Here is a 13839-nt window from a genome sequence, read left to right as displayed (position 1 = left end):
GTAAGGTTAAAATTTCGTAAAGGAAACATAGCCTCTACCCTGTTAGACTAACGTCCGTTTAAGCTCTAGATTTAATAAGTAGGTACGTAATCAATCAGTTCGAAAGAGCTTTTTACCTTTAACACTTGCCGAACGTCTATGTTGATTTGCAAAGCACGTGTGGGCGTAGTATTGATTCGATCTTAACAATATACAGTCTTAACAATCATTGCACAATCACATAATAATATGCAATAGCTGATTCATTCAACACCTGCACCTGTGTTACATTCATACATACATGAATGAATGGTAAAAGTATGTATGGTCCTGCCTTGAAAATATGTTGGATTTAGCCCCACACTACATGAAATGCCATAAAAGCGACGCAATGGTGTGCGCAGAATGCCAGACATCCAGCTAAACCCACAGATGAGTGGAATAAAGAGTTTAGACTTAAAACTTAAATATAAACTATAGACTTAAATATACCACTTCCGGATGTCCAAGCAGAGAAGTCCCTACGACTTGCTAAGAAGGGATGAGATTTATCATAGAACTAGCTGTTGCCCGCATTCTTCGCCTGCGTTTCTGACGGTTATTCGCAAAACCCCGTGGGAACCATTCGATTTCCATTGATATGTTACTCTCCGACCTTTCACGTAACTAGCTCTATGCCAAAAATCAAGTTCATTGCTCAGTTAGGGCGTTAAGCAAGGACAAACAAAAACACATTTCGCATTTATATTCATCATCGTCATATCAACCCTTTACCGGCCCACTACAGCTTCTCCCACAATGAGAAGAGGCTAAGGCCGTAGTCCACCACGCTGACCAAGTGCGGATTAGTGGACTTGACACAAGGGAGAACATTATGGAGAACTCTCAGGTAGGCAGGTTTCCTCACGATAATTTCCTTCACCGTTGAAGCAAGTGATATTTTATTATTAAAACGCACATAATTTATAAAAGTAACGAGGTTGCTGGGATTCGAACTCGCCCCCGAAGTCGAAGTGCTGCCGCCTGGGCTATCACCGCTTCTACATTTATAAATGACTAGCTTCTGCCCGCGACTTCGTCTGCGTGGACTTCAGAACTCGCTCGATAAAAATTTTTCCATTTTCCCTCGGAAACTGCTTAAGGAATCGGGATAAAAGGTAGCCTATGTTCTTTTCCATGTCAAAGGCTACATGTATGCCAAATTTCATCCGAACCCGTTAAGCCGTTGTTGCGTATTGGATTAACAAACATCCACGTTTTCACATTTATAATATTAGTAGGATTTTAAAACAACTCAATTCATGTGATTTTTTGCTTTATGAATCAATATGCCTGGGATTGATAATACAATAATGAACTAATATTCTCAGAATTAAAAATTAACGAGTAATTTTCATTGACACTAGGTCTACTACCATCCTTTACTCCCTATTTTACACCATTTGGGCCGAGCGTATCTAACGGACGCTCCTTTGCGCGGGTTCCATAAAAACCTCTAAAGGATATAGATTTATGTAACCATACATGTTACTTTGTGCTATTTTCAGCCTTTAAACACAATCATACCATTCAATGGTATTGCAATCTAAGCCTAATTAATTCTAAGCCTAGCTATTGTGACTGTAATATATATGAACATATATATATATATATAATGATTGTATTATATATGTATGTATATACTGGCTGTAATATCTTACCTTCTAGCCAGGTGAAGCCTTTCCTGAGTGGTTAGATGCTCCACCTGGGCCATCTCGGCCACCAAATCTGCATGCTCCATCCTGGCTGGCTGAAACCAAGATAGAAGATCAGTACCCGATGCTGGTTTGACATTGTAATCAAAGGAACTGTAATGAATTTGCTTAACAACATTTGAATTTCAAAGTCACAGGAATCTGGCATCAATGAAAGTAGTATTTCAGTAGTGGTGAGGTCAGATGTTCTATAAAAGAAATTGGTTTAAGAAACTCCTGGAAATGTATGAATGTAATGTTTCAAAAGCCTGAATTATATGTACCTTGTACGTAAGATAGGTACCTTAACACCCTACTAAAAAAAAATGTAAGCCTATTCAAAAGACTAAGACTGTTGTGTGTTTTTTAAACATAATAGTTTTTGTAAAATTAGGTACCAACTACAGTATAAGCAAAAAAGCACTCTCACATCTGTCTAACAAATAAAACACTGCCTATTTTGAGAAATTGTTGAATAATATTTACCTTAAATTAGTGGACTACTTTATTCAATATTTTCAAATATTCCACCAATAAAAATTTAAGTAAGTTTCATTACTACAATTATTTTTACAACAAGATTTGTGAAGCTATAAGAAGTTCACAAATCTTGTTATTGTATAAGATATAAGATAATAAATATTATTTTATCACAACATTAATATTCAAAGATTTGCAGGACTTCTGACACAAACATCTTATAAATGTGATAACAATGTGTAAATCTTAATATTTCAAATAATATTGCAGATATTTGTACTAGGCTACTATATACTGTAAGAAGATTTTTTAAATACCTGCGTGTAATCTTAGACTTTTGTCTGTTAGTTTTGTCTTTTGAAATAGAGAGCTGCAAATTTTTTAGAAATAAATACACAAATTGACACAGACACTGTCAACAAATTTAAGAAAGAACAAGACTGTGGTCTTTGTCAACCAACAGCAGAAGGTTTAAAGTCTTTTGTTGACATATTAATGCTTAAGCGGTACTATTGAGTTATTTCTGTAACATTGCTAGAAGTATTATTTTAATTATTTACTTTTCCAATTTATGTACCTTAGGAGCATGTAACTGGCAAAGGAATTTGCATTACTATGTGTCAGACAATAGTGCCCTGTATTGCAAATCAATAAAAAACTGCCTTAAAGCAATTTTCTAATATTGAACTTTTGATTAACCTGAAACTAGACCAAACTATGCAAACGCACAAACAAAAGTAGCATTTGCACTAAATCATAGCAAAACACAAGTATAATACTGTGTGATATCCTACCTGAAGCTTTGATCTTGAACCTATAACATGCTTTATCTTATTCAGCTCTCAAAAATAAGATGCAAAGCATGCTATCAAAATTTGTGTGTATTATAAGTTCATATAAAAAAAAATATGCTGTAGCAAATTCAATTTCTATAATATTGAAATTATAGTTAAGATAATGAACAAATATTTATTTTCAGCTTTGAAAAGTCATCCGATCATTTCATAGTTAGCTGAAATCTCTTAAATACAGTGACTGTAAACTGTAGCTTTGCTGTTGCTATTGTTTATAGTAACTGCCACATGTTTTAAATTACTGTCAATCATGTGTAAAGATGACAGTCTTCTTTAAAGACCAATGCATTACCAACATATTAAAAGTTGTCAACTATATTATTAATTACAAGTGGTTCCAAGTCATCTTTTGCGACAACTTCTTTAAATTATTATGTACAGTAAAAACCCACTCACTGCTTAGCATTGCCTACCCTGTAATATTACTGTTTACTCCTAAGGGTAGTTAATAGCATGATGTGAAACAGCCTTCTCAAAAATTGTACAATCAAATGCAAAAATGTATTTAATACTTTTTTTACTTCCTTGAACGTGTGTATGAACAAAAACAACTTTATTATTATTTATTATTATTAGAAATATGTTTTTTAGTTTGTGAAACTGTTATTAATTATTTTGGTTTATGTATTTACAAACGTAAACTGTTAATGTCTTGACATTCAATACTGTGTTTTAATATTGGTCTCAAGCAAATTTTATTAGATAAATGCAGTACTTTATATAAATAACTAGGTTTACCATGTTGTTTGAAATGTGTTAAAAAGTTCACCTATGCACCAAATTTTTACGAGTAGTGCCAGAAAGTGTCCCTAATTACAAATAAAAAAACTGTGCTAATTAGCACTTATTGACACAGTTATATTTAAATGTGTGTAGGTAATTACATATAGGTATTAATTCAACACTAGTAGGTATGTCTAATAAATAACTAATCATAATAACTTTTATTCTTATTACCATACACAAAGCAATAGTTTTAAACATAGTATTATTTTAAAATTGGATAAATACAATAGTTAAAATGTAGGTAGGGTACCTACACTTGATGATAACTTACCTGATAAGATTATAAAAGTAGCCATAACTAATTGACATTTGAATTTATCTTGTAAAGCAACATTGAAATACACGAAATTATCTACGAGATGATGTAAACAAAAGTATAATAATTGAAATTTAAGAAAATCATAAACAATAACAAATTAGAAAGGCATGCTCCCTTCTAAAGTTGTCATTAAAAACAGAGTTTAATACAATAACCCATGGGTTCATATACAAGTATGCATTGGTTTTTTTAATATTTAAATTAATTTCGATGACACTTACCGTTTTAATTAATTACTACAATGCAAAAGTATGTTTCATCCTGGTCTTGATTAATTTACAACACATAATACACAGATACGAACAGTTCAGCACATAATATTCGTGATATCATAAATCTTTAAATAATGCTAACACAAAGAGTTACAGTTATGCGGCATTTTCCGTTATTTTTCATGAAAATTATAAACAGGAAGAAAACCACAAGACATCAAGAACACGGGCAAGCAGGCAGACTACAGATTAAACAGAACTTTGGAGTGACAGCCACAAACGTCTAAGATGTCACGTGACCTGATTCTCAATTAACTGTTTGTATGATGTCTCTGAATAAACTTAATTTGTTTAATATTATGAAGTTAAAATTATCGTTGCTTTCTTAAAATAGTTTCACTGTTTTCCAAAGCTGAAGCAAAATTATTTATATTTTTAATAGAACATTTTAACGTTTATGCGCGACATCTATCGGGAAATATGAAAAAGGCGGGAAGTTCAATTCCGTTCAGTACAATAAAGATATCTTGCCTTCAGAGTTCAGTCAGCGCTTTAAAAACTCAGGACGAATACGAAATTCCAAAGGACAAATGATTAATTATTAGGAACTGAAGTCGTAAAACAAACATACTTTCTAAGAATCTGAAGTGAAGTCGCATTAGCATCGGTCCATCCGTGTGTTAATTTGTGCGTTTTCGCGCTAATGGACACCCTTCTTTCAACCACCACGCCGCACTGCTCCAATGCGGATTGGAGCAGCTTTTTGCATCGGGATTTAATAAATATATAATTTATAGCATAAGATGAATTGGAAGCCCCGAAACTTTAAAATGTTATGAATTGAAAAATTAAATAATATACCATATCGATTTTTGACCTCGTTGGTTACCAGGCGGCACTTCGTGTTCCTTGCATATAGCCGGCGAAATTTAGCTCCGCATAAAAGCGATGTTTTTCTACCATTTGGTGGAACATCTTCTCATCTTCAGTCCGTCAATTATTACTATAAAAAAAAGATTACTAGGTACTTACTTACTTAGATAAATAGTAAGTTAGATACCTAGGTTGACATAAGGGAAATAATGCTAAACAAATATTCCATTCCACAATTTTTATTTTAAAAGAAATGCTTCACAATCTATCATTTCACTATATAGTATAACAATATTAAATATTATTTAAAAAAAAAACAAGATTTGTTTTAAACAATGAGCCGCGGTAATATTCTAAGCTAGGCACTATTTAATATTCAATTGACACACCATAAGTAGTTCATGGAAAGCTTGTTTTCTTGTTTAATGAGTATTTTCTTTAATTGGTATTTTTAATTTGTAAACATCCTAATATTATGTACATTCAGTATCTATAATTAAGAAGGTATAGTTTAATTGTTTTCCAAGGAATATTGTTAAAAATAGAAACCATTGGCGTACACGCAATACACTGCCTTCTTTTTCTCCTTGTTCTTATCCCAAGGCATGTGGGGTCGGCACACTGACCTCTGTAATTTGAACTTGGCAGGCTGTTGTCATTTTGTTCGTGTCTCCAAAAATTGATCGCCGCCATTTTGGTGCTGTAAGTTGTGAAGCTGTAATACGAGTGTTTAAGGAACTAAAATTTAATGACTTATTTAATGACGCACTGTTTCAGAGTAGGTACTCCATTTTGCGCTTCAAATGGAGACATTTCAGCTGTCATATAATGTTGCAGGGAATCCAGTCCAGGGGTTATAAAGCCATATACACATAATAATACGATGTTATAGAGGTCAGCAGGTGGGCATAACGTGTCTTCTTCAAGCTTGAAGGCACACTTATTATTTTAGTTTCGGTAGGAATATCTATTACGACCGACCCTTAGAATAGTACCTACATTTTTTAATGAATATTGAAGCACTACGTTGGCAAAAGTCTTAGAGAGAGTAAAAGGAGTGTTATAGCTTCTGTGCCCATTAGATAATTCGCTACGGGGCGCCTATTTAGAGGGCAATGAAATTTGAACTGTCGCGAAAAAAAAAGCGGTGCGCAGGCTATTGGCGATAGATACCTGCGTAGCGTACCGTACAGTTTCCACTTAAGCGGTTCTTTTAAAAGCTGGTCAGAAAAGTGATTTTATGTGAAATCAAAGAACAGACTCCCCGATAGAAATTCGAGAAATCTTCATCAGGAAGTGGGAGAATAAAAAGTCCGAGACAACCCAACGAATTTGTGAAATTGTGGTTTTTATGTTTCCTGATTCCCTGATGGAGTATCAGGGAATCAGGGAACATAAAAACTCCGGACATGGAAAGGGACTTGGACACGTGAAGCCCTAGCCCTGCTATTTCTCCCTATAAAAAAAGTAGGCACGCTGGTCGAAAACCTTCTGAACGGTTAATTACACGTGGCACGTTTGTTCGAATGGGATTGCATATCGCAAAAGACATGACGCCATGATATCTAAAGCTGCACCTATGAACGCGACTCTCAAACATCCACCTCACGAAACTGCGCATCCTTATATTAAGTAGCCTTCGCTTTATTTTAAGACCCGAATGGACGAGTGGAATTCCTCATTGAAGTACGGAAATCCAATGTTATTGGTGGTGTGACAAATCACCAGGGTAAAGTTTTATACCAACCACCAAATATATTAATTTATTTCTGTTGTAAAACCCATATGTATTGTTATCCATGAGTATCAGGGAACATGGTTGTGTGCACTTCAAACATGCACCAAACCTACCGATATTTTTGTATATAACTCGACGGAGACGGACTTTCCATTTTATACCATCTCATGCTTTATGCCTACAAAGCTGCTCTTGTCAAAGACCTTGAGCATGCCACTTTATCTCATAAACTCATTACCAGCAGAGCACGGGTCTCCTCCCACAATGAGAAAGAGTTAAAGCCTCAGTCCACCACGGTGGCCCAGTGCGGATTGGTACTCCGCACACCGCAGGCACTCCACACACCATTGAGAACGTTTTGTAGAAATCTCAGGCATGCAGGTTTCCTCCTCAATGATTTTTATGATACGAGTATGTTCCAAACATGACTGTTTGCAACATATTATATTTTATTCTATTAACCTCTTTTTTGCGTTTCAAGATAAATAAATATTTTTAAACAGAAATAATTTAATATGTGGGATGGATTCTATTGGTATAATACCAATTAATATGGTTTGGTATAAATTAGATATCGGCTATCGTACCTAGTTGTGAAGCGTAGGTAGAAGTTAGTAGCTGTAAGTCATCATGTAGATCTGTATCTTCCACAATCGTCTTGGTAGTAGTATTTGTTACCATAATATTAATATAACCAACACTTAAGTTTATGCAAGTGCTGAAAAAATACAAAATTAAAATCTACACTATTGTCCAATTTCTATCTACATTTTCAACATCATCTACATGATTATTACTAGATTTTATGCTACACTGTGTAGTTAATAAGAAACATTATTAATTTACTATTATTTTACATAATTAAGTAAATATCACAACTCTCGTGATCATAATTAACATACTACATTTAATGTGTGTCGAAGCTAAATCAAATAAGTAGGTATAAAATTTATTTAGAATTACGTAAATATCTAGAGTTAAACATATTGTTAGGAACCTATAATTTACAGAATCATTCAAATCCCTCAACAAAAAAATATAGTAATTAGGTAGGTAGATACACTATTCCAACAAAGGAAGCTTAGTAGGTTTGTTTCCTACGTATGGGCCAATAAAAATAATTGAATCTCTATCTAAGGGCGCATTTCCATTCCATAATGGCAAAACGCTCAAGGTGCACCAAATTTGCAAAATTCATACCATAAGTTTCAAATTAATTTGCGTTTGTGTACACAAATTTTTTTGGTCATGAATAAAAAAAACACTATTCTAGCCACACTAGCAGATTCTTATTCTTCCATAAATTTTTGTTTTTAAAAGCATGGCTTTTTTTTTGACTCAATGTCACTGGCCTTCGTTAAGCGAGATATTAAAAGCTCTGCCCGATGTATTATTTTAATCATTAGGTACATGCCATCTTAGACTTAGATTATATTATACTTAATCATAATGGGTATTGGGTGTTTACAAAATGTATCAACCTTGTGTGAACGCCGGGGAAGTCACTAAATGCACCTTAACAGGACACATAAATACCACCTCCTGCGGGTAGTTATATTTAGTAGAAACTATTTAAAAGAAACTAATTAATTTTTTGAAAGCGATAAAGATATCTTCACATCTTTGTATATAATAAGCACGACAAAAGACTCACTTTGTCTTTGATTTTCGGGCTGGGTATAAATAGGAGTTAACTGCAATTTTCTAATTATACCTGCTCTATTATTACACTCGAACTTTTACCAACTGCTAAACATGATTGTTTAGTATTTAGGATTACAGTACATTCTACTTGTTACTACTAAGATACTGTCTTAGATTTATTGTAGTTCATAATGCAAAGAATACTCCGGCTTGGATTTTTGGTTTAGTTTTGATCTTTAGGCCACTTGAAGTAAAAATAAAAATAATAATTGTTGAATTTCAAAGGAGATAAGGAACTCTTAGGTGCTTTCGGTAATTAATGTATTGTATTATTAGGTACCCATTCATAACATAACTACATTTCAAAATCGAACATAACACCTAGCTTTATTATTGTACTAGCTGACTTAAATTTTATAATTCTTATTTTCTAAATTTAGACACAAACCAATTATCTACTTACTGTAGTAACAATTCGACTACATAGCTATATTCTAATATCAAACTTACAAGCATATCTACATAATTCTTAATGTATATACAAAAGTTGTGGCGTCATTGCCAATGACAGTAGGAATTTCCAAATAATATTAATATAAAAGAAAAAATATATCAGTATCTATTGATTATTTTCTTTCGTGCGTTGAACTGTTTATAGAAATGAGGACTGTGTACACCAGCGGACGGTATTTCAGAGAATTTTGTATTGTGTTAATTTAATATAAACATTTTTTACTTCACAAAAACCATTTAGCTTGGTAAGCGAAGATGCAGTTTAAGATAGTAGCGGGCGAACCTTTAAGGAGTATGGCAGATATATTTCAGCCATACTCCTAATCGGTTTTTACAGCGGAAAAACTTAGCGGTATTCTGGCGTAGCCGCGATCAAACTGTTTACTTATATTGCTTTAGGTCTATTTTTCTTTAGTACTGTTCACAATTATCAACCATAGCGACTCAATTGCAATAGCAGACTAGGGCCTCTGTATGTGTGAGAGGTTCTTTTTTATTCTTAGATATCCGCCGGTATGCGCGAGCCCTTAGTTGAACGATTAACACTATTATCTATTTTGTTGCATTGGCGAACACATTTCCTATAGAGTAAGTTAAACTTACACAATTTACAATCAAGCCTCTTTATTGTTCCTATGTCATATTCATTTGATCCTACCTATACTTGGGTACATGCATGGATAACTTAGAACAGCTTATTTAATACAAGCTGCTCAAAGATTAGTTGAAATGTTTTTGTAACAAATTTAATGAATGGAAAACCAATTATCACATGCTGGGTCTTCCTAATTACTTGCGACACACTACAATTAGTGGTGTTTTAAGAAGATGGATACAAGTGTGCCACTATTTTATGTTCAGCTACTTTAATGAGATATCATTATCAGTGATCGGAAGTAGGAAGAGTATAAATAAATACCTAAAGATGACAAGGAAAGGGTAACATAGGGTTGTTAAATTTCGTATTCCTTTTAAATGTGTTATTACCGGTAATTTCGTAGCACGTATTCCTTATTGGAGTATATAGTGTAAGTAGAACATAAATAATATAAAAAAATATATATTCAAGAAATTTTTTATATATATTTAGTGATTTTAACAACTCCATGTTTATATATTCGTGCTAACTTTAATTACCTATAGTTGCCTACATAAATTATAGTTCTACTCTACCGATCTGATATCTAAAATCTTAATTTTTAAGTTATAAAGCGTCGGGACCTCGTCTTTCTAAATGCAATTTTTTTATTAAATTCAGTAGCTGTGAACTATAGTTACAGATAAAATAATAAGTATAGGAAAGGAGATGATCCATTTTCAGGTTTAAATATGATAAATACTAAAAAAAATGGGAAAAATGTAATAAAAATTATACTAAGTACTTACCAAAGTGAATCTAATATATATTTTTTTAAAGCAGTACAAATAAAAATGCAAGAATTTTTCACATTACAAGATAATAATTATCCCACTATCGTTTATCAACAAATATTTTCTTAAAATATACATGAGTACCTATATAAAACAATGTTACTAACTCTCTTGAGCACAAAACTTTATATGGGTATTAACCTATCTACCTGACTACCTCTTTCACGTAAAGGCTGTAGGTTTCATAGTCATGTAAAGATGGCGATACACATGTCTGTTAAACAAGACAATAACGTACATGCTAGTTACCGTCTTGTGAAAGTAACTGGCACAAAGTTTATAGCAGTAATAAGAATTCTTGTGTCTTCTCGGTTTAGAATGCAAGTAAATACTAAAAAATCAAACGTGCGATATACACGCTTGCCAGATAAGGGGATGCCAGTTTGCGTATAACCATGAAAGTAGACGGCATGGTGGGGCTGCTATGCAGGTACAGGCATGTGTATTCCAGCCTTAAGGCTAACTGGAGAGAGGGGCCACTAAGTCGATGGAGTATTTCCTAAACTTTAAGCAATGGCAACCATAACATCATCTGGTTCTACATCGACCAGATCGAATGTGGTCACGGATTACTAGGGCATCAGAAATATGGTATGATTCTAGACAATAATTCACACACATTTTCACGTACAGACACGTGTTTTAAATATAATTTGAAGATATAACAATTCGTAAAGGTTGTTGCTTTTATTTAGGTTACTCTCAGTTGAAAACTGTTTAATTCGCTTATTATTATATAATATGTTATCATTTCTTAGATTACCATTAGTAATAGTTTTTAAGGAATAATTTCTTAGGTGCCCCTTTCAAACTTGGCTTATGTACCAACACAAATGATTGACCAGCTACTTTCCAAATAACTGTTAGGTTTATTGACATAGGAAAGGTCTTGTAGTGAAAAGTTTTTAACTTTTTCAGTCCTCTATTTGTTAAGTTTTGTGCTCAAGCAAATAATTACTTTAATTGTGCACAACAAATTAGCATCAATTAATTAATAATATCAAAAGCTATCTAAAATATAATATAAATTAATATTTACATTATTTATATAATATTCTAACATGTATTGTCATTGGCAACAGGTGCCATGTAATTAAAAATCGGCACTACATTTTATTTCACTATTTGGTAGTAAGTATATATAAATATTATTATCTATCTATTTGTATGAGGATAATTACTACTTTATCACGACGTTTTCACAGTTCAATTTGTCATAAAAGAGCATAGAAAAATACTGATGAGGTTTTTTTTAATTTCCAGCAATTTTATAATTTGGTTTCTATCGAGCAATAGTATCTGTAAATAAAATATTAATATTTCTAGTGCTATTTTTATTAAAACTTGACCGCCGTAAGCGCGAGTCAAATCATAACAACAGCGGCAAAGTTCAAATTGCATGGTAATTTAATCGACTGTCGTTTACTCATATCTTGAAAGTTTGTATTTATATGTATTTTTCATTCCATTAAGAGTAAGTCTGATAAGAACTAATTATATTGGTCTAGCATGATAGTGGGCTAAACTGTTAGGGGCAGATATATTAAACCCCTGAATTCTACACGTCATAATTAACATAAAAAAACGTAAAGGACGTCTTTGTCGGTAAGGTAGTAACTAGCTTGCCAAGTCTGACTCCTACCATACCAGAAAAAAAATATTTGTAAATATTATATTGCGACGGATTGCTTAGCGATGGATTGCCCTGCGTTTCAATGGTGCAAGCAACGTCTTCAGCCAGCCAGCCCTAATCAATCACTCAAGGGTCCATTTTCCAGCTAGTAAGAGCATTTGGATCATTATAAAAGCAGCGCTTACAGCGGCCGAACTGTTTTAAATAGGAAGCAATCATTAATTTCTATTACAATATTTTCAAAGAACGTTGCCACATTACATTTTTAATAAAATTAAACGATAGTCGATGACACGTTAGTAACTTCTCGTGCATTAATATAACGATTGCAATTCTGTTGTACACGCGCTTAACAAAACTAGATTGACAAGTATAAACGTACAAGACTTTACACAATGTTCCGTGCGAAAGAAATATTACTTGTAATATTCTTGGACCTGACAATGACAATTCTGTTATCAAATCTTTGAACCAACTTAAAAGTAGGTCTATCTTTTTCTACAGGGAGCATTGTTTAAGGGATAGCCCTACCCTACTTTTGTCAATTTAGTGTAGTCAAGAGGTTCCTGTAGAACAAAATTGGCACCAATTTAATTTAAGAGATTTGTATACAACAGAAATGGCACCAAAATGCATAAATTGGGTCATTTTTACTGATAGAGGCTACTGGTCTTACTGGTGACTTTACTTTATACTTCAGGTAATTTTAGTGTTTATATAGTGTTTGCTATTTCGATTGTTGTCCTACAATTAGTGCGCTTAGTGCAAGTTATACAGTCAACAAACGTCATGCTCTAGTCAAATCGTAGCGTTACACCAAACAATTCGACAACACCAATTTATCGTTTGTTAACTTAACTCAAAACGCGCTCTAAAGACACGAGTTTACAAACAGTCATATAAACTAAACAAGCTAAAATATTAAATACTCCAACAAAATTTTGCATGAAGAAACCGTAATAACCGTTTATTTAGTCGTAAATGCCTTATATGGCTACCTACTTTAATAATTGTCTTGACCTTAATTGTACAAATGAATGTCAAATTAAAAAATGTAGCAATGCTCAGGCTTTTACTATGTGTACAATTTTATAGTAAGTAGTCTTACGTTGTAACGTACAAATCCAGTCCTTTAACACATATACCTGCGTTGAAACAGATATATCCTACTCAATATCAAATACCGTATCATACAAAAATATTCAATTGAGTACACGTAGCATCACCACCAGGTCATTTTGGGACTTACTCTAGTGTCTTATACTTTAACAGTGGCAACCTATCGTGGTTACCACGGCGGGGCACTCAGGTGTTCTCATCGGATGATTCGTCCGACGATGAGCTGGTGAGTAGGGTAGATGCCATGGTGAGTTGACGACTGAAGGGCTCTCTAGGCAAACTTTGCTGCCCTAGAGCTAGTCTTCGAACACCCATCCGTTCGCTCTCGGGCAATGATTTGCTGCATTTCTCTTCCGTTATCGCGTCACGTGACAGAGATCTGTAAAAATAAATATTTGAAGTATTCTTCGATCTGTCTCGTTCGCTAGTTTCGGCGGTCCACTATAGACACCGTAAGTGGAGGCTTTCTAGGCGTAGTTATTCAACTTACACGAAGCATGTTTCAGGGAGTTTCTCTGATTAAGG

General features: G+C 33.6%; 2 protein-coding genes across 7 annotated transcripts in view; both read right to left on the bottom strand.

The window, feature by feature from the left end:
- The window catches only part of LOC120630666 (protein phosphatase 1 regulatory subunit 16A), a 44281-nt gene extending 39689 nt beyond the window's left edge, over positions 1-4592 (bottom strand). For both annotated transcript variants that reach the window (XM_039899930.1, XM_039899931.1), the window contains exons 1-2: positions 4373-4592; positions 1680-1768 (exon numbers count right to left, since the gene is read on the bottom strand). In XM_039899930.1, the coding sequence (XP_039755864.1) occupies positions 1680-1759 (80 nt within the window). In that variant the 5' untranslated portion in view covers positions 1760-1768; positions 4373-4592. The remainder of the gene's footprint in view (positions 1-1679; positions 1769-4372) is intronic.
- A 5967-nt stretch (positions 4593-10559) lies between these two features.
- The window catches only part of LOC120630368 (sodium/hydrogen exchanger 3), a 56407-nt gene continuing 53127 nt past the window's right edge, over positions 10560-13839 (bottom strand). For all 5 annotated transcript variants that reach the window (XM_039899576.1, XM_039899578.1, XM_039899579.1 and 2 more), the window contains one exon: positions 10560-13693. In XM_039899576.1, the coding sequence (XP_039755510.1) occupies positions 13501-13693 (193 nt within the window). In that variant the 3' untranslated portion in view covers positions 10560-13500. The remainder of the gene's footprint in view (positions 13694-13839) is intronic.

The sequence above is a fragment of the Pararge aegeria genome, chromosome 16 (assembly GCF_905163445.1).
Source record: "Pararge aegeria chromosome 16, ilParAegt1.1, whole genome shotgun sequence".
Lineage (NCBI taxonomy): Eukaryota > Metazoa > Arthropoda > Insecta > Lepidoptera > Nymphalidae > Pararge > Pararge aegeria.
The sequence above is the reverse complement of the archived record's forward strand: the minus strand, read 5'-3'. Positions and strand labels throughout refer to the sequence as shown.